We start from the raw sequence: 19,373 nt of genomic DNA, 5'->3' as shown, positions 1-19,373 counted from the left end.
TCCCCATGATGTGATGCTCCCCCTACTCATCTCCACCTTGTGCACTCTCTGGCTTCTTTCATTCTCCAGCCAAACTCCCACCTTCTCTGAGAAGTCTTTCTTAACCCACATTAATCCTGGTAAAATCCTTCTATTGACTAGCTCCAATTTATCCTGTAAATATCTTGTTTGTACATAGTTGTTTACTCACTGTCTCCCTCATTAAAATGGGAGTGCCTAGAAATCAGAAACTAACATTCCCTTTCTTTTTATCATCAGAGCTCAGTTAAAGTGCCTGGTGCCAGGTTTACTGACAAACTGCATGCCAAAACAAAACAAAAACAAACAAACAACTAAAACCTTCTTTAATTAACCTGATGTCATTTGCCTACTGTCAAAAATTTTTGAAAGCATATTCTGTACTATTTATCTGGACTTCCACACTATAATTTGACTTCCGGCAAATTTTAATTTCATAAATGCAAAATTCTCAGCAATTCCTTGCACATAGAATATTTGTAAGTAGTTGTTAAATCAATGAATGTTGGCTTCATCTTTCTCAAAACTTTTAATCACTCCTCAATCAAATAATAAAGTTTGAATTCTTGGCATTAGGATTTGGGGTCTTATGTAATATAGTTCCATTTTACCATTTATCCTTATTTCACATTCTCCAAACAGATATGGCATTTTTCAGACTTTGTACTTTTGTTTTCTGCCATCTCTATGCTGAAAATTCCCTTTCTCTCTTTTTCCCACTCCACTTTATACTATGCCTATTGAAATTATACCTATTTTTCAGGAATTATTTTGTCACCATGAAATATTCCCATACAAAATAACAATAGTTTATATTTATATAGAGCTATATGTCACACAACAAGTTAAGTTCTTTATAAATATTATCTTATTTGATATCTAATAACACTGGAAGGTGTCATTGTTATCCTCATTTTTACAGTTGAGGAAACTGTGGCAGAGGTTAAGTGCTTTGCCCAGGGCCATTCATCTGATAAATTTCTGAGATCAGATTTAAACTCAGATCTTTCTGATTTCAGGTCCAGTGTTCCATTAACTGTGCCACTTCGGATGTTCTTAACCATCCATAAGTGATTTCCTAAATCTTATTCATTCATGTTCCTCTTTCATAATATCTAGCATAGTGTCTTGTATAATACCTATAGAATAAATTAATAGGAAAAAAAAAGAAATAGGAAAATTCAATAAAGATATTCCAATCAGCAAACAGAGCCTGCAATACATTTTCTAACATTATTTAGCTTTTCTGAAACAATAATAATCTTTTGTTTTTAATCTAAACCTGTGATTTCAGAATATAGGAAACTTATAGTATGAAAACTGTTCACTGATGCAGATTTCATATAGATAAACACCTTGTCTGAAATTTAGTCAGAGAAAAACTTTGGGCACTGCAACTTAGAGGCTTTGCTACATTGTCATATTGCTATTATATATCAGCATGGATTTTGAACTTAGGTTTTTCTGGCTCCAAGGTTGGCCCATCTTTTCTATTAACCATTTCAAATGAGAATTGAAGTACTGGGGAAGGAAAGAAAAACAACCAAACAAGAAGTAGTATCATCTTGAAATATGATTTTTTAATTGAAGCAATTTTTCTATAGCGAAAGAATCCCATAGGATATATATTGAAGATCTACAAATTCTCTTTGACCAGTTTATTTGTAGTTTTTGGTTTTTTTTTTTTTTTGTAATTATCTATTTTCAGGAAATAAAAAAAAATGCTTTATTATGAGTTTTTTTTTTTTTTTCTAAATAAAATAATGAGGACATTCTCTAAACTAAGCATGCCTTGCAGGTCTTAAATTATTGCTATTATAAAATTATTTTAATCTTTCTCATCAGGTTCTAAACAACTAATAAGAGGGACACAGCCTTGAAAATATTATGAGCCTCTGAGAGAGACAATGTATACAAAGCCTTACAGCAGGATTCAGGAAACTACTTCCTGTGTTGGCTCCACCATTTATCAGCTGACTGAGCTCTGGTCAAGCTCGTTATCTCCTCTTTGCTTCAGTTTACTTACTAGTGAAATGACAAAGCCTAGATGACCTCTGAGGTCCCTTCCAGCACAATTATCCTATGAATGTTTTATTTATTTGTGGCATCCATTTCCACACCTCCCTTTCCACTTCTCAATACCCTGAAACTATGCTTTTGACTCTACTACTTATCTGAAACTGTTCTATCCAAGATGAAGAATGATCTCATAACTGGGTAATTCCAAAAGCCTCTCCTCCACCCCCACCCCTTCATCACCACTCTGCTGCCCCAGTCCTCATCATTTTTACCTATCTGCAGTTTTTGACATTATTAATCACTCCTTGTACAATCTTTTCCCTTGAGTTTCCGGAACACTGCTCTATCTTGGTTTTCCTCCTACCTGTCTAATTACTCCTTCTTAGCCTCCAAACTGAAACATCATCCTCTTTCCACATACTAATTATAGTCATTCCTCAAGGTTCTGTCTTTAGCTCTCTTTTCTTCTCTCCATATATTCTTTTCTTTGGAAAGCTAATCAACTCCCCTGGTTTAAATTATCATTTTCTTTGCAGATGTAAACTTGAAACCTACATATCCAAGTCCTAATCTCTTTCTTGAACTTCATTCTTATATAATAACTGGGAATCTCTATCTGGATGTTCTCAAAGCATCTCAACCATACGTCCAAAGAGTAACAATACATTTTCCCCCAAACCCATTCCATTTTCAAATTTTCTCATTTCTATTCATTGCATCACCAATCTTCCAGTCACCCAGGTTGTCAGACTTATGACCAAAATTTCTTTTGACGTTATCCTCAAGTTAAGAAGAGCAAAGATTTTTTTAATCTTTCACTGTTTATCTTTCACTTTTCCAAGTGCTTAATCATCTTGGTATAGATTATCAATCAAAAGTGAAAGCTAACAATGTCAGGGTTTGGGTTTAAAGTGCTATTGGAAGTCACAATTAATGACATTAAAAGGAACACAATCTTTATTTATTTTCCTTTTTTGTTTTTCCTACTTCTACATCAATCACAAACAACCCCTTTTCACCACACATAAAACTTCAATGCTAGTTATGACTCTTCTTTCTCACCAAAACTATAATACCTCTCCTAATTGGTCTTCCTGACATTATTCTAATCCATCCTTCATAGATATGCCAAATGGATATTACTAAATGATAGAACTGATCATGTTACTCACTAAATCCCCAGATCCCTGTCAGCTGCATCTCAAAAGTCACTGACAAATTCCTACTACCATACAAAATTCTCAGCCAAGCATTTGAAGCACTCTCCAATATAACTCTCATTTACTTTTCCAGTACTATACTTCAGATCATTCCCTGTGAGACATCTACATCATCGTTAAACTGATAGCTGTTCTCCATAGACAACATTCTATCTCCTACCTCTATGACTTTGTACCATGACTTCCACCTCTAGGGCTCTTCACCTATGCTTTACTGAATCCCTCACTTCCTTCAAAATATAACCTACCTCTGGCACAAATCCATTTAGGAACCTCTAACTTATTTGCCCTCTCACTATCTTAAAATTATTTTGTTCATATTTATTTACTTATATATGTGCACATTGTAACCATTTAAATATAATATCCTTTAGGGCACAGACTAATTTTGTTTTACACTTGTATCTCAAGCAGCTAATGAAAAGTCTCATAGTAGGTACTCAATAAATACTTGTTGAATTTTTGAACTTTCACTTAATTTAATAAATGAACGGATAACATAAAGAAAAAATAAAATGAAAAGGTCAAGTGGAAAGCACCTCAAAAGTTAACTATAGTCTAGGCATGGATGAATAAGTGATTGTAAAGAAGGGAAAAGAAAATTGTTTCATATCAGGTAAAATAAACATCTCATTTTTCTTTGATACTTAATAATAAAACTATTGATGCTTCAAAGACTTCTCCAAAAATTAAGAAGAGCAATGATTTTTTTTTTTCAATCTTTCACTGTTTATCTTTCACTTTTCCAAGTGCTTAATCATCTTGGTATAGATTATTCAATCAAAAGTGAAAGCTAACAATGTCATGATTTGGGTGTAAGGTGCTATTGGAAGTCACAGTTGATGACATTAAAAGGAACGCAGTGCCAGATATAAACTGAATGTTGGCACTGCTATAACATTCAGTTGTATTAAACCTCACCTGATTTAGCTTTTACTTAAAATTAAAAGCCACAAAGCTGTATGTGCAAAGTTGTGGCCATATTAATGAAAAAGAGGGCCTCAAAATAGAAAGGAAATTCAAGTACAAAAAGGGATAACGTATTAAAACACAACACAAAATGGCTATTACTCTTAAAGTGGTGATTAATGAAGGACTTAGCAGAGAAGCAAAAAATAAATAGCTCAGTCACAACTCATTCATCTAATTGTTGCCAGATTATCTGCTCCATTTGAGGTCCCCCTTTGCTCAAATCTTCAGATTTCTTCCCCACCTCCACTCCAAACAAGGCAAATGCTGCTTCCACAAGAAAATATCTTCTCAAGCCAAGATATACTACAAGTTCAGAAAGAGAACTTGAAAAGAAAGAAAGAATCCAAGGAATGAAAGGACCATCAACCTCATATCAAATTTCCTTTAACTGTCACTGGACTCCACCCTGCCCCTTTGAATGATGATAATTAGATTTTACTAGTGACTTATCACCATTAATGACCTTCTTTAAACCCTGTTCACCCTGAAAAGGCAAAGATGAATGTTTCTTTTACTGGAATATGAAAAGTCACTTTTAGGATACTAAAGATGTTTCTCCTCCTTACTGATGATCGTAATTTCCAAGTAAAGTCTTTACATTTACTGTGCGCAGAATGAAAATTTAATAAGGTAACATTAAAATGCTACTGCAATGAATGGGTTTTTATGAATGGGGTTTTATGTTCTAGGAAACCCATGAGGGCCAATGCTTTAATCCAGGCATTAAAATGAATATAATTAAGAACTGTGGTATTATTGCAAAAAATAATAATTTTCTTAAGTCAGATGCTATGCTTTAACTTCAGGTCTGAATATAACAAAGTATGGACTGAGTGAGTTTCTTCCAATATTGCAAAACGTCCTTTCTGAGTTGGCAAAAGGAAAGAAATGTTAAATGTTGGAGGGACTACAGGAAAACAAGCATACCACTAGTAAAACTGTGAATTTACTCAACCCTTCTGGAGACCAATTCAGAATAATGTTTCAAAAATTATTAAGTTGTTTATCTCCTTTAGCCCTGCTATAATATATAATTTAGATCTATATCTCAAAGAGATCAAAAAAAGAGGAAAGGGAATGATATTTGTGTATACGTGTATATATTCATTTGTTTATAGCCGCTCTTTTCACAAAAGGTAAAAATTAGAACTTAAGGGGTTGTCCTTCTATTGGGGAATAGACAAACAAATTGTAGTAATGCAATATTATTATGACATTTTTAAAAATCATTTGGAAAATTTAAGATGAAATTGGAAAAACCTTTATGAAATGCTTCAGAAAAAAATTAGAACTAGAATAAGATATATAATGACAACATAATAGAAAAATAAAAGTTTGAAAAAGTTAGAACTCTAAGAAATATAATTATGAATTATGAATTCAAAGGGAAAAATATGAAATATGTCACCCATCATCTACCAAAGAGATGATTAAATTAAAATGCCCAATGAGATATACATTTCTGTATGAGACCCATGTGGTAGACTATGTATATTATGAAATCAATCTTTTTTTTTTTCTTTCTTACTTTCCTTTTTTTTTTGTATTCAAATGGGGGATGGTAGTTATAGTGGGGAGAAATAGCAAATGTTGGTCAAAATAAAACAAAAAGAAATGTCCTCTTTATATAAAGAAAGAATACTTAATAAATACATTTATACTATAAATAAAAGCTGAAGTTTACTTAAATTTAATAATTTGTATTATTTAATAAAGAAGTTTTAGAAATTGAGGGTACATGAATTTGTTTTAAATAATTTGATAACTATTTCAATATATTTAGTTTTCTTTGAAATTCTATTTATCTAATTTTATTTCTATTAATTTACATTAATCTGAGAAGAGGTCCATAATGTAAGTGAATCAATGAATTTGTAAATTATGATCCCATGACAAATATTGGCTTGCATTCAGTTTTTAGGGATGATCAATGCAATTAATATTCCTAAAATAAACTTTGAAAACTTTTAGGGAAAGATTTTCTTTTAAAATGGCACCTTTTATTCAAAAAATATTTGCATGAACTTAAACTGAAATTACTGCAGTCTAGATCTTGAAGAGGCTTTAACAGGTCATTTATTCTCATTCTCTCTCTCTGTATCTCTCTGTCTCTGCCCGTCTGTCTGTCTGTCTGTCTGTCTCTCTCTCTCTCTCTCTCTCTTCCCTTTCCTTCCTCTTTCTCTTTCTTATGCTCTCTTTCATTCTAAGATTATACAATAAGTAAATGACCATTCTAGGATCTGAACCCAAGTACTCTTAATCCAAATCCAGCATGCTTTCTACTACATCTTTCTGCCTCTATGTATTTGAAAAGGAAATTATTTATTCCTATTAGAAAACACTTCATAAATCAAAGTAAATATTTTACATTCCAACAGCAACAATAGCAACAAATTTGATTTTAGAATGGTTGAAATGCCCAAGTATTCTGGGCTAAAGTTTTCTATTTATCAATTCAAGTAGGTAATGTTGCTTAGGGATAATTTTGCATTGTGTTTGAGGTACTTAAATGATGTCCTTTCAAAATACTTGATGTATTTAAAGCACTTACTTATAAATTCCCTCACTTGACAAGCATTAATTAAGCACCTACTTTTGCAGAGCACTGTGCTATGTATGACTAGGCACTATTACAACATTTATTCAAGATACTGTTTTGAGAGATCAGATCCAGTTGATTTGGTTACTGATGCTCAATAAATGTTCCTTGAATTAATTTGCTTGTTTTTTCCCCTGTGTAATCTTCTTCCAGAAAAGGAGAATAATCATTCTCCTGCCCCAACTGTGGAGTACAATCATTGATTAAGCAGTCTGCACAATTTTATCCAAGGATACAAAATGACAGAGGCAGGCATTCTCATTCCCTGCCTGCCCTTTATCATGTATTCTACATCTTCCACAGGTAATTGTGGGAACAAGAGTGAAGAAATAAACTTTGGATCCTACAAAAATAAGGCTAAGATACACATGGCTTTTAGGATTACTGAAGTCCAGGCCAAATTTTATAAATGGAAAATCCTGCCCATATATTCTTTCAGCTACAAATATTGTGCTCAAGGACACTTTCATGCAAGAATTTAATACAATAGACTTTCACAAAACATTCTGGGGAAAATTCCACAACTTAATTTTCTTAGCATAACCACTGTATCTTATTTCATAATTAAATGTGCAAAGTTTAATTTGGTATAAATTACAGAACACAGATGAGACATATACTACGTTGCTGTACTCATTAGTTTTTTCTTGCTTCTAGAATTATATATAATGTCTTCATTGAAGGCTCTCAAAAATGTCTCCTGCCTGTATTATCAGATTCATTTCACATAACTATCATTCACTATTCTTTACTAAAACTCAACAGGTATACTGGTTACTAGCTTTCTTCAGAACTCAACATTCCACCTCAGTGAACTTACACAGTCCCTCCCTCAACCCCACCTTGAAGACAGTTCAACTTATAACTGTGTAATACTCAGCTTAAGTGCCACCTCCTACCTAGAACCTGATCATAGTTGTTAGTACACCTCTCTTTTTCAAGAGTAACATGCATATCCTTATCTGTGAGCTTATTTTCCTCATATAAAAAAGTTCATTGGGAGAAGGAATTATTGGTCTTTTTTTTTTTTTTTTTTTTTTTTTTTTTTTTAAATTATACTCCCAACATAGAGCAATGCCTTAGGAAAATTACTTTTTTCAAATGTTTGGACAATGGACTGAAAATGGAAGAGACTGAAAGAAGGAGACCAATTAGGAGACAACTGAAATAATGTAGTCAAAGGGTGATGAGAGCTTAATCCAAAATGCTGATTTTGTGAACAAAGAGAAAGCAATTTTGTAAAGGTTGTCTGTTGTCCAGAATAATATATACACTTGGTTCAAGAGCCTATTGAATTATTAAAAGTTTCTTCTTATATAATCCATAACTAATATAGTTGCTGCAACATATTAGTAACTTAATACATATTTATGATTGACGATATAACAGTTGATTCAAGATAGCATTAGCTTCCTTCTAATGTAATGTTTTCAGTTTTGCTTTAATTCACCTATGACCTGACTAGTCACAGAAAGCTGATTCTGATTAGATTCGTGTATCAATAACCAGTCATGTACTATTTGTTAAGATTTAATCAACCTAAACTTTAAGACTTTTTTTAAGCTCGTCCAACATGATAGAATGTGTCAGGATTTATACCTCATTGACACAGCTTTCAAGAACCCAGGGTCACTAGCAGCATTAAAATGTTTTCCCAGAAATGTTTCCCAGTAGATACTCAATAAATGTTTATTTATTTAATTGAAATCTAATCTGAATGCTATTCCATTTACATGTCATATTCATTCCTATTGCAAGGACGATGATTTTTCTAACCATCTCCATTTCTCTCCCCTTGGAGGATGTGTTTTCTTAACTACTGCCAATGATCTCTGAAAAATAATGGAAGGCAAGAGAAATAATGTAAACTGGGAAAAAAAGCATATGTTCCAGTTTTTAAAGGAAAATTAAATAAAATCTACAAATTATGTCAGCAATCAAGACTTCCACTTCTGAAAAAATTTTCAAAGATATGGTTAATGAATATCTAAAAAAAAAAACAGAGATCACCAGTAAAACCCTTTTAGAAATTTTGTTGTTTAGTTGTTTTGGTTGTACCTGATTCTTTCTGACTTTATTTGGAGTTTTCTTAGCAAAGATACTGGATTACTTTGCCATTTTCTTTTCTAGTAGATTAAGGCACAGAGGTTAAATGGCTTGCCCAGGGTCACGTGGCTAGTTAGTGTGTGAGGCCAAATCTGAACTTAGGAAGATAAGTCTTCCTGACTACAGCCCTGGAACTCTATCCACCTATTAATAAAGAACAGGTTATATCAAATTTTTATGGTAATGATTTTGATGGATTGTTATGGTTCTATAACAAATGATGAGCAGAATGGCTTCAGAAAAAACTGAGAAAAATTATATGAACTGATGCAAAGTAAAGAGAGGAATCAGGAGAACATTATATGTAGTATCAGCAATATTGTAAGTATGATCAACTGTGAATGACTTAACTACTATGATCAAGATAATGATCAAAACAATTCTAAAGGACTCATGATGAAAAATGCTATCTCCAAAAAGAGAACTGATGAACTCTGAGTGTAGTTTTAATTATCTTTATTTTTCTTATCTTTTTGTATATTTTCTTTTGCAAAATGGCTAATATGGAAATATGATTTGAAGAACTTCACATGTATAATCGATGTACTACTGCTTGTCTTCTTAAGTAATAGAGGAAAGGAAAGGAAGAAAATTTGGAACTCAAAATTATTTTTAAATGAATGTTAATTTTTTCACATGTAATCGAGAAATTTTTAGTGAAATAAATAAAGTATTTAAAAAAAAAGATAGGTCATGCTGGACTAATAATTCCTTTCCTCTTTGGGCAGAATTACTAGACTTATTGAACTGGGAAAAACAGTAGATGTTATGAAACTCAATTTTAGAAAAATATTTGACAAAATCTCCAATCTTATTTTAGTAGATGAAACGAAGGCTAAAATAGTGTAATTAAATGGATGTGGACTTGATTGTTCAGATCCAAAGAGACAACAATTGTAGCTTTACATTATCTTGGAAGAAGACACTGTTTATGCTTTTTATCAGGCCAAAAAGACATAACTGACATACTTGTCAACCAACTGAAAAGGACAAGAAGCTGAGGAAAACTGACATTGGATTACAGGGTTAGGAGTCAAAAGGACTTTGAGAGATTAGAACATTATATAGAATTTACATGTGCTTGTGTTTAAAAAAAAAAAAAAAGCAACTTTACTAGTAGAAGACAAGTATGAAGAATGGTAGGTACTATTTATCTGAAAATTGTATAGGAACATTAACAAATCAATGAGTTAATATTGTGAGACATGGTGGTCAAGAAAGATCTCAGAGACTTAGGTTATATTAGAAGCACTAAAGTGGCCAAGATCAATGAAGTGACAGTCCTATGCTCTTCTGCTTTGAATATTAGGTGCCACATTTTAAGAAGGACACTAAGTTGAAGCTTCCAGAGGAATATGATCAGGAGGGCAAAGGACATCAATTTTTTGATTTATGGACAGTGATTAAGAAAATAGGGAGGGGACTATAGTCTGAAGAAGAGAACACATAGTCTTCAAATATTTGACAGAATAGTATGTAGATGTGGAATTAGTAGCAATGAATAAAAGCAACAGAGGGAAATTAGGCTTGATATGGGAAAAACAAACATATTAACAATAATAAGCTCATATTCCCATTGCACACTATGTAAGTGTGCATATATTAATTATATGATGATTTATTCAAATGTTTGTCATTCATTTTGTGTGTGTGTGTGTGTGTGTGAAAAAGAGGGGAAAAAACAGAGAGGAAGAGGGAGAGCGGAGGAGAGAGAGAGAGAGAGAGAGAGACAGAAAGACAGACAGACAGACAAAGGGAGGGGGAGGTACAGAGGGAGGAAAGGAGAGGTAGGATGAGCAAAGGTCATATTTTCTTTTGTAGGCCCCTGTGGCACCTAATGCATTGAATATGATACACACTCAGTAAATTCTTCTGATTAATATAAATATAAGAAACAGATGTTAAAATGTAAGAACAAGGCATGCAGTCTCAAAGGTTTGTTCTGGCTAAGCCATTATAATGTGATCTATTTAGCTTCAAAGCACATCTTAAATTCTGGCACACAGAACAAAAAAGCTCTACTTTAGGGACCTGACCTAAAATAAATAAATCAATAAAAGAACAGGTTTTGAGGATGTAATAAGGGCTTAATCCCTAAAAACAATCTGTATGATAAGGAAATTTGATCATAAGAATAGGATACACATGAATTCTAAATCTATAAGTGGCAAAAAATAAGTGGCCACAATTGTATATTTATTCTATCATTACGCAACAATGGGAAGATTTGAAACTACCAATCTTATATAGCTAGCATCATTGGAGTAGAGTGTAAAATAAGATGTATTTTGAAACTTGTACTAATTCTCAATATACATATTTAGCATCACACCACAATAGTAGCTTATATTTGTAGAGTGATATTTTATTATGAGAGAGACAGCTTGCTTCAAAGCTTCATTTAGAGATCCTGTTTTTAAGAACTCTGTCCTCAAAATAGGTAGGAAACTCTGTTAAAAGGAATGTTTGAGCTTAATCAACACCTCAAGACACAACCCAACCAGTTTTGGATAATGTCAACTTCCCTCTGGAAATTCAAATTTACCAGGTAATTGTATCCCTTCCCTACATATATGCATATTGGAAGTCTTTTCACAAATGCTTTTAAAAGGTCAAAGAAGTGGAAAAGAACAAAAGAATCTTAAAGTTGCTTAAGAACAAAGGGGTTTAGAAGACCTGAGAGTTACTTTTTACCATTAGATCATACTGAGCTATCCCATGGTCAGGAAGCCATTCATACTTCTAGGTCTGGATTCTTGATTCTTCATTTTTAGCGTAGTCTCTTGCTATCCCTTACATCACCAAATTCAGCCTCTCTTATTATACTGTTACCCTGATCTATGACAGCCAAAGCTCTCTTCTCTGTAAGAAGTAAATCTATGAAATTAATAAAGATCTAAGAGGAAAAAAAAAAAGGATCATATTCTTTATCTTAATGAAAACAGTCTGTTGCCAAATTAAAGTATTCTTTGTATGAATCATTTTATTCTTCACTCCAATTTGAAAGCATATATCTATAATGTAGCAAACTATAATGCCTTATAGATAATATGGACATGAAGCAAGTAAAGTGATCAGCTAATCAATATTTCATTTTGTCTGTGGCACAACTAGCTGCCATTTTAGATGTTAATTCAGTGAACAGTGTAAGTTGAATATTAAGGACTCACTCTACCAAGCAATTTACATACAACTGGCAACATTTAAAAAAAAAAAAAACTAATAATTTAGTTTTGCAAGTAATCTGGAATTCTAAATTGCTAACTTTGTTTTCTATAAATTCTATTACTGACATAATTTTTACTTTTATAAAAATGAACACCTTTAAATAATTAAGAAAAATGTGCACTATTACCAATGTGAAATAAAGTCATCTAACAAAGTAGTTAATTAGCTGAGGGAAAGTATAAGTATGAACTAACCAATTTGACCAAGATTTGTACAAAAGAAAAATACTAATTATCTAATTTCTTAATTTTAGAAAAGAAACTGTAGACTTTTCTGTGAGCCTGATAATACTGCCATAAATGCATAAAATACAAAGAAAATGTTTGCTTAAGATTTATTATGAAATACAAATACATATAAAACACATACACACATATACACACAATAACTAGCACTTACCTAGGCTTGAATTGCCTTTTGCTATAATAATAGTTTTTTCAAATGACTCCTTGGATAAATTATGGAATGTAGCACATTCATCAGAGGAATCCAGAGAATCCTTTGCCATTATGGAATCTGGTTTCTGGCCAGAAGAAAAATAACACATGTGAAAACAAAAAGAGAACTTGGAAATAAATATGATTTCAATATCAGAGATGTTCTTCAATTTGTTCAGGTTTAATTCACTAAGACAATTAACTAAAATGGATTATTTTCTAAAATTCAAATTAATCAATAATGTGATCCTTAATCTGGTACAATGGAAAGACTGCTAGATTTTGGATCAAATCTATCCCTGATCTTTATTGCAAATCACTTACTTTTTCCAGGCTTCAGTTTCTGCATTTTAAAATGAACTATATTATTTATACTATATTATTACACTATATATATTACACTATAATAGCTCTAAGTTAATGATCCCCAAACCTTAGGTATGTAAATATGAAGTGCTAAGTATCCCACGCCCAACTACCACAAAATCTACAGTAAAAAAGGGTCTTTACTTGTCCAGTAGAATCAGGGAGCATAAATGGAGCAAGTTTTGCACTGGATAATACTTCATTTGGTAATTGAGATTTAGTCCAAATCTGTGAATTTTCACATTTGGTTAGGTTATCAATAGTTGGTGCAGGTAGGAAATCTGTATGGGTAAAGCTAGAGCAAGGTTCCATCCTCAGGTCCACTGAAGATATGTTTTCATCTTGTCTTTGAATCAGATTCTTATTATATAGATCCTCATTGGACATTTGAAAATCAAGAAGCAGATCTGAAGAATCTTCACCAGTATCCTGATTTAAAAAGAGAAATCAAGAACTATGATCATAATCAATTAATTAAATTAACTTTGTAGCAGAGTATGGGTTTTTAAAACTACTGTTTTAAGATGATAAGATTATATAATCCAATCATTAAATATTCAAAAAGTAGTAGCTAACATGCAGCCCTTCTCTTTAAAACTTATTGAACACCCTTCTTTTCTTAACTTCTTTTGAATAATATATTTTTTGCAAACCATATGGAACAAAGCATATGTTCTAGTGAGTTGTTCTTATATCATGTGCTGCTTGCAAGACCAGCTAAATTCTGGACTCTTCTGAGTCAGTCCTTACTCAGAGCCTCAGGATATGCATACACTTTTACCTAAATAAAAAATTTTTCCAAAGACAGCCTTCCATCAGTTTTTAGGAAAGTAGCTAATTTATATTCCTAAATTTCGTTGCACTAATATCATTAAGTATAGATAATAATTACTATAATGGGGACAAGAGCTCCTTAAAGGCAATAACTTTTAATTTTTTTTTTAATTTTTTTAATTTTTGCTTTAGTATTTCTGCAATCTAGTTCAGTATGCCATACATATTACGTATTTAATATAGTAGTTGAATTGAATTGAATTAAATATAATGCATTTTAATTCGCTGACATTTTCCTAAGTCAGAAAAAGAAATAATTATTTTGGCAAAAATTTTTTCAGGTCTAATGGGGGAAAAGTACTGGCCAGTGAATGAGGCAATCTGGATTCCATTTCTGGAACTGCTTTGAACTAGGTTTGTGACCCCAGGCATATCTATAACCCATTATTACTAGACCTCAAACTAGACCTCCAAGATTTCTTCCATTCTAATATAAGATATATATGCATTCTAATACATATGCATTTATATGTGTATATATACATATATATGTGAGTATGTGTATATACAAGCATATCTCCATATATGTATGTGTGTACACTACTTCTGTACTATCATTCCCCCTTTTTCTACACTTTTAATCAAAAAAATAAGAAATTTTTTTATTCCAACAGAAGAAAAAAACAGAAAAAAATTCAAATAGGATTTTAGATGGGGAAAAAATGTATCTTTATAAGAGCAGTTTAATTTTAAAATTTTAAAAATATTTTAGGAAAGGGTCCACAGGTTTTATGCCATACCATGCCATGCCAAAGGAGACAAATCACAGATTAGGAACTCTGAACAGAGGAAAGCAATGATGCTAGATAGTTTGAAATTGTAAACAGTTCTTGACTTACATATTCTCAATTCAACTAAAAATGGCTCCAATAAAGGAAATAAAAAAGTATTGGAAAAGGGTTATCTAGAAGAAAGTGATTAGGTCTCAAACTTCAAAGCCATTTAAAAATATACCCTCAAATAGAGAATGACACCAAAATTTGTAGTTAGAAAAACATTAAAGAAAAATCAAGCCTAGATTGAGTTTACTGTAAATCACATGCCTCCAAACCCACACTCAAGAAAGAGTTAATATAGAGAGAAAAGAAAAAGCTAGTCAACACAGCAGACAACATACACCTACGTCAGAAATGTTCATGCTGTTCAAATGCCAAATCATTTTTATTTTTGAGTCTAATGAGCTAAAAGAAAGGCAATTTTTATAAGAGCTTCAAAAATAACCCTACAATCCTCTAACACAAATTGATCTCTTAATTAATTTATTTCAGAAATCTCTGTTTATATATTCCTTCAAGTGAGATATTCTTATATTATCCCAAATGGGTAAAGTTGAATAAAATGAAATAAATATATTGAATAAATGTCTCCTCCACTCAGTTCCCTACAGTTTAAAAGTGAAATACATAAAATATAACTACCTGTGAACATAATTCCTTCAGGTGATGGGGGGGAGTTCTGGCAAGATGGCTCCTTGAGTAGTGGTGACTAAGTCTAATCCTTCTCCCCTCCCCCCCCCCACAATCACCTCAAAACAACAACAAATTGGTCAAATATGAATTTTTTTTCAGTAATAGCAAAAGAGTAGAAATAAATAGAATTTACATAAAGAAAATAATTTTCTTTATGAACATTAATAGAAATACTAAAAAAAGAAAAAAGAACTAATAGAATAAACAAATACAGTAAAAGAAATCCCAGAAGAAAAGAAAAATATTACTACAATAGTTGTACTCACAGAAGCAAGAAAAGAATAGTTATTTATTATCCTAAATCTTTGAAGTGTTTAGAAACACAAGAAGAAATATGTGAGATCTACCACGTATTATTATGAAAATAAGATCAGTCAAAGAAGAATACAAGAAGAATGTAAATAGCAGCTTAAAAATAGTAGAAACTGGGGCATCTAGTTGGTGTAGTGGATAGAGCACCAGCCCTGAAATCAGGAGGACCTGAGTTCAAATCTGGCCTCAGACACTTAACACTTCCTAGCTGTGTGACTCTGGGTAACTCACTTAACCCCAAATGCCTCAGGGGAAAAAATAGTAGAAATCTAAGACCTAGAAATGCACAGATGAAACACTACTATTTAGAGATGGCACAATAATAGAACAAAACTTATTTTAACAGTTGTAATTGCAAAAAGACTTTAGTTCTCCTCCAAATAAAGCAATAACAGTCAAATACAGAGTTCAGAGAGACAATCTGAGAATCACTGCTTTTCAAAAAAAAAAGAAAGAAAAGAAAAGAAAATATTAATAAATATTAGATTAATTAATTAATATTAGATTAATAATATTTTAATTAAAAGTAATTAATTAAAAATTATTTAATATTTTAATTAATATTTAATATTTTAATAAATAATTAGCTCTCCATTTCCTAAATATTAAGTTGGAAGTTGTATAGAGAATAGGAAAGAACAAGACTGGAAGCATAGAGAAAAATAAGACCACAAGAAGAGATGTGGAAAAAATGTGATAAAGAAGGAAAAAAATGAGCATATATGAAGTACCTACAGCCTTGTTCTAAATATTTGAACCTCATAATAATTCTGGTAAGTAGGTGTTTTTATTATCCCCATATTTAAGAACCTGGAGTAGACTTTTCAACAATGAAGTGATTTCAAGGCAATTTCAATAGATGTGTGATAGCATTATCTGCAACCAGAGAGAGAACTATGGAGACTGAATGTGAATCAAAGCATAGTATTTTACCTTATTTGTTTTCTTCTTTTTTTTTCTTTGCCATGTTTTTTTTTTTCTTTTTGATCTGATTTTTCTTGCACAATATAATAAATATGGAAATATGTTTAGAAGAATTGCATATGTTTAAGCTACAGTGGATTATTTGTGGTCTAAGGGAAAGGAGGGAGAAAATTTTGGAACACAAGGTTTTACAAGGGTGAATGTTGAAAATGATCTTTGCATATATTTGGAAAAATAAAATACTTAATTAAAAAAATAAAGGCCTTTATAACCAAAAAAGAAAAAAAGAAAGAAACTGGAGCAGACAGCAGTTAAATGCCTTGCCTAGAGTCACACAGTTAATAAGTTTCTGAGATCATATTTGAACTCAGATCTCTCCCAGCATTCTAAGCACTGCAGCACCTAGTTGCCTCTGGATTTAAAATCAGTTAGTGATGAGATAAGTAGTAATAGTATTAATAATTATTATCATAATAATATTACTAATGATAATTTACATTTATATATAGCATTTCTTTTGTGCCAGACCCCATGCTAAGTACTTTTCAAATATTATCTCATTTGATCATTATAAGAACCCAAGGAGGATTTCTTGTAGTTTTAGAATCAACAAGATTTGACCCCTGATTGTAAATAAAGAGAAAAATCAAGGATCATTCCAAAGAAGGGAAGCTGCATGAGTGGAGCATGGTAATGCCCTATTTCGGAAGAGAAGTGGATTTAGAAGGAAGAATAATGAGTTCCATTTTGTACACATTTAGAGTATAAAATAACAAGAGACATCCGGATATAAATAATCAGTAGGCAGCTGGCAACATAAGCATGTAGTACAAGGGAGAAATAAAGACTGGATTAGAAATTTGGATGCTATCTACATTTTTGCTAATGAAATAATATAAATATTGAATATAGATGCATCAAATTGTGTAGCAACCAAATGTTCAAAGGAATGGATAATGGAAATGTTCAAAGTTCTGGACACTAAAGCACTCATTCACAGGCTCAAAGGTTCAGCTTTAAAGCAACATAGGACCTTTGAATTCATTTAGTCTAAGGGTGGGGAACATCCAGTTTGCAGGATGTATAAGGTCCACAAAATCGTTTGGTGTGGCTCTGCCAAGGCAACCACAAGCAACATTTTCCCTGTAACATTTCCCCATCAAAACTTAATAAATCTTGTATAAATATAAAAAAGAGGAAAATATAGATTAAAATAGAAAGCTAGAAAACTGGATTTGATAGACTAATGAAGATTATTGGAAGGGAATGGTCAACATTTTATTTTCACAAACTGAAAATTTATGAAGTAAAATGTTGAAGGTATTTCCTATCAAGATTTACAGAATTATATCCAAGTATTGTACTTTTGTGATTTAATTAATTTGAGTTTGTGTCATCATACATATTACAACAGAATTTACTAATAAAAAAGCAGAGTTTATAGTTGAATCATTGAAACCTGTAGAAGCAGATACTTGTAGAACTAAAAATTTTCGCTATGAAAAAAAAACTTTAGATTTTTATTTATTTATTTTTTAATTTAAATTTACTATTTATTTTCTTTTTGTAAGTTTATTTTCAAAATATATGCATAACGTTTTCAACATTCATCCCTGCAAAACCTTGTGTTTCACTTTTTTTTTTTTTTTTTTTACTCACTGCCTTCCTCCCACCTTACTTCCTTTAGATGGCAAGTCATCCATTATATATTAAATTTGCAATTCTTCTATACATATTTCTACAATTATCGTGCTGCACAAGAAAAATCAGATCAAAAAGGTAAAAATGAGAAAGAAAATAAAAAGCAAGCAAACAACAACAAAACAAGTGAAAATACTATGTCGTGGTCCACTCTCAATCCTCACAGTCCTTTCTCTGGATGCAGATAGTTTTCTTCATCACAAGTCCATTGGAACAGGCCTAAATCACCTCATTAATGAAAAGAGCCATGTCCATCAGAATTGATTATCCTATAATCCTGTTGCTGTGTGCAATGTTCTCATAGTTCTATTCACTCCACTTAGCATCAATTCATGTAAGTCACTCCACACCTTTCTGATCATCCTGCTCATTGTTTCTTATAGAACAATAATATTCCTTAACATTCATATACCATAACTTATTCAGTCATTCTCCAACTGATAGGCATCCATTCAGTTTCCAGTTTCTTGTTACTATAGACAAGGCTGTTACTAACATTTTTGCACATGTGGGTCCTTTTCCTTTTTTTATGATCTCTTTGGGATATGTGCCTAGTAGAGGTACTGCTGGATCTAAGAGTATGCACAATTTGATAGCCCTTTGGACATACTTCTAAATTGCTCTGCAGAATGGTTGATAAGTTCACAACTCAACCAACATATTAGTGTTCCAGTTTTCCCACATTCCTTCCAACATTCATTATCTTTTCCTATCATCTTAATCAAAGAGGTGTGTAGTTGTACCTCAGAGCTCAAAGTTGTCTTAATTTGCATTTCTCTGATTAATAGTAAATTTAGAGCATTTTTTCCATAGGACTAGAAATTGTTTTAATTTCTTCATTTGAAAATTGCTCATATCATTTGACCATTTATCAATTGGAGAATGGCTTATATTCTTTATGTGGATTTATTTTGTATCCTACAACTTTGCTAAAATTGTGGATTATTTCTAATAGCTTTTTAGTAGAATCTCTGGGATTCTCTAAGTATACCATCATATCATCTGCAGAGTGATAATTTGGTTTCCTCATTACCTATTCTAATTTCTTTAATCGCTTTCTCAACTCTTATTGCCAAAGCTAGCATTTCTAATACAATACTGAATAGCAATGGTGATAATGGGCAACCTTGTTTCACTCTTGATCTTATTGGGAATGGTTCCACTTTAT

The 19,373-nt window shown here is 31.9% G+C and overlaps 1 protein-coding gene across 24 annotated transcripts in view; it reads right to left on the bottom strand.

Moving 5' to 3' along the window:
• MPDZ (multiple PDZ domain crumbs cell polarity complex component) overlaps positions 1–19,373 on the bottom strand; it is a 211,983-nt gene that overhangs the window by 85,548 nt on the left and 107,062 nt on the right. For all 24 annotated transcript variants that reach the window (XM_031961670.1, XM_031961657.1, XM_031961663.1 and 21 more), the window contains 2 exons: positions 13,110–13,394; positions 12,562–12,685 (listed from right to left, as the gene is read on the bottom strand). In XM_031961670.1, coding sequence (XP_031817530.1) covers positions 12,562–12,685; positions 13,110–13,394 — 409 coding nt within the window. The remainder of the gene's footprint in view (positions 1–12,561; positions 12,686–13,109; positions 13,395–19,373) is intronic.

This window comes from Sarcophilus harrisii, chromosome 1, assembly GCF_902635505.1.
Source record: "Sarcophilus harrisii chromosome 1, mSarHar1.11, whole genome shotgun sequence".
NCBI classification, from domain to species: domain Eukaryota; kingdom Metazoa; phylum Chordata; class Mammalia; order Dasyuromorphia; family Dasyuridae; genus Sarcophilus; species Sarcophilus harrisii.
This window is presented reverse-complemented; position numbering and strand designations above follow the sequence as displayed.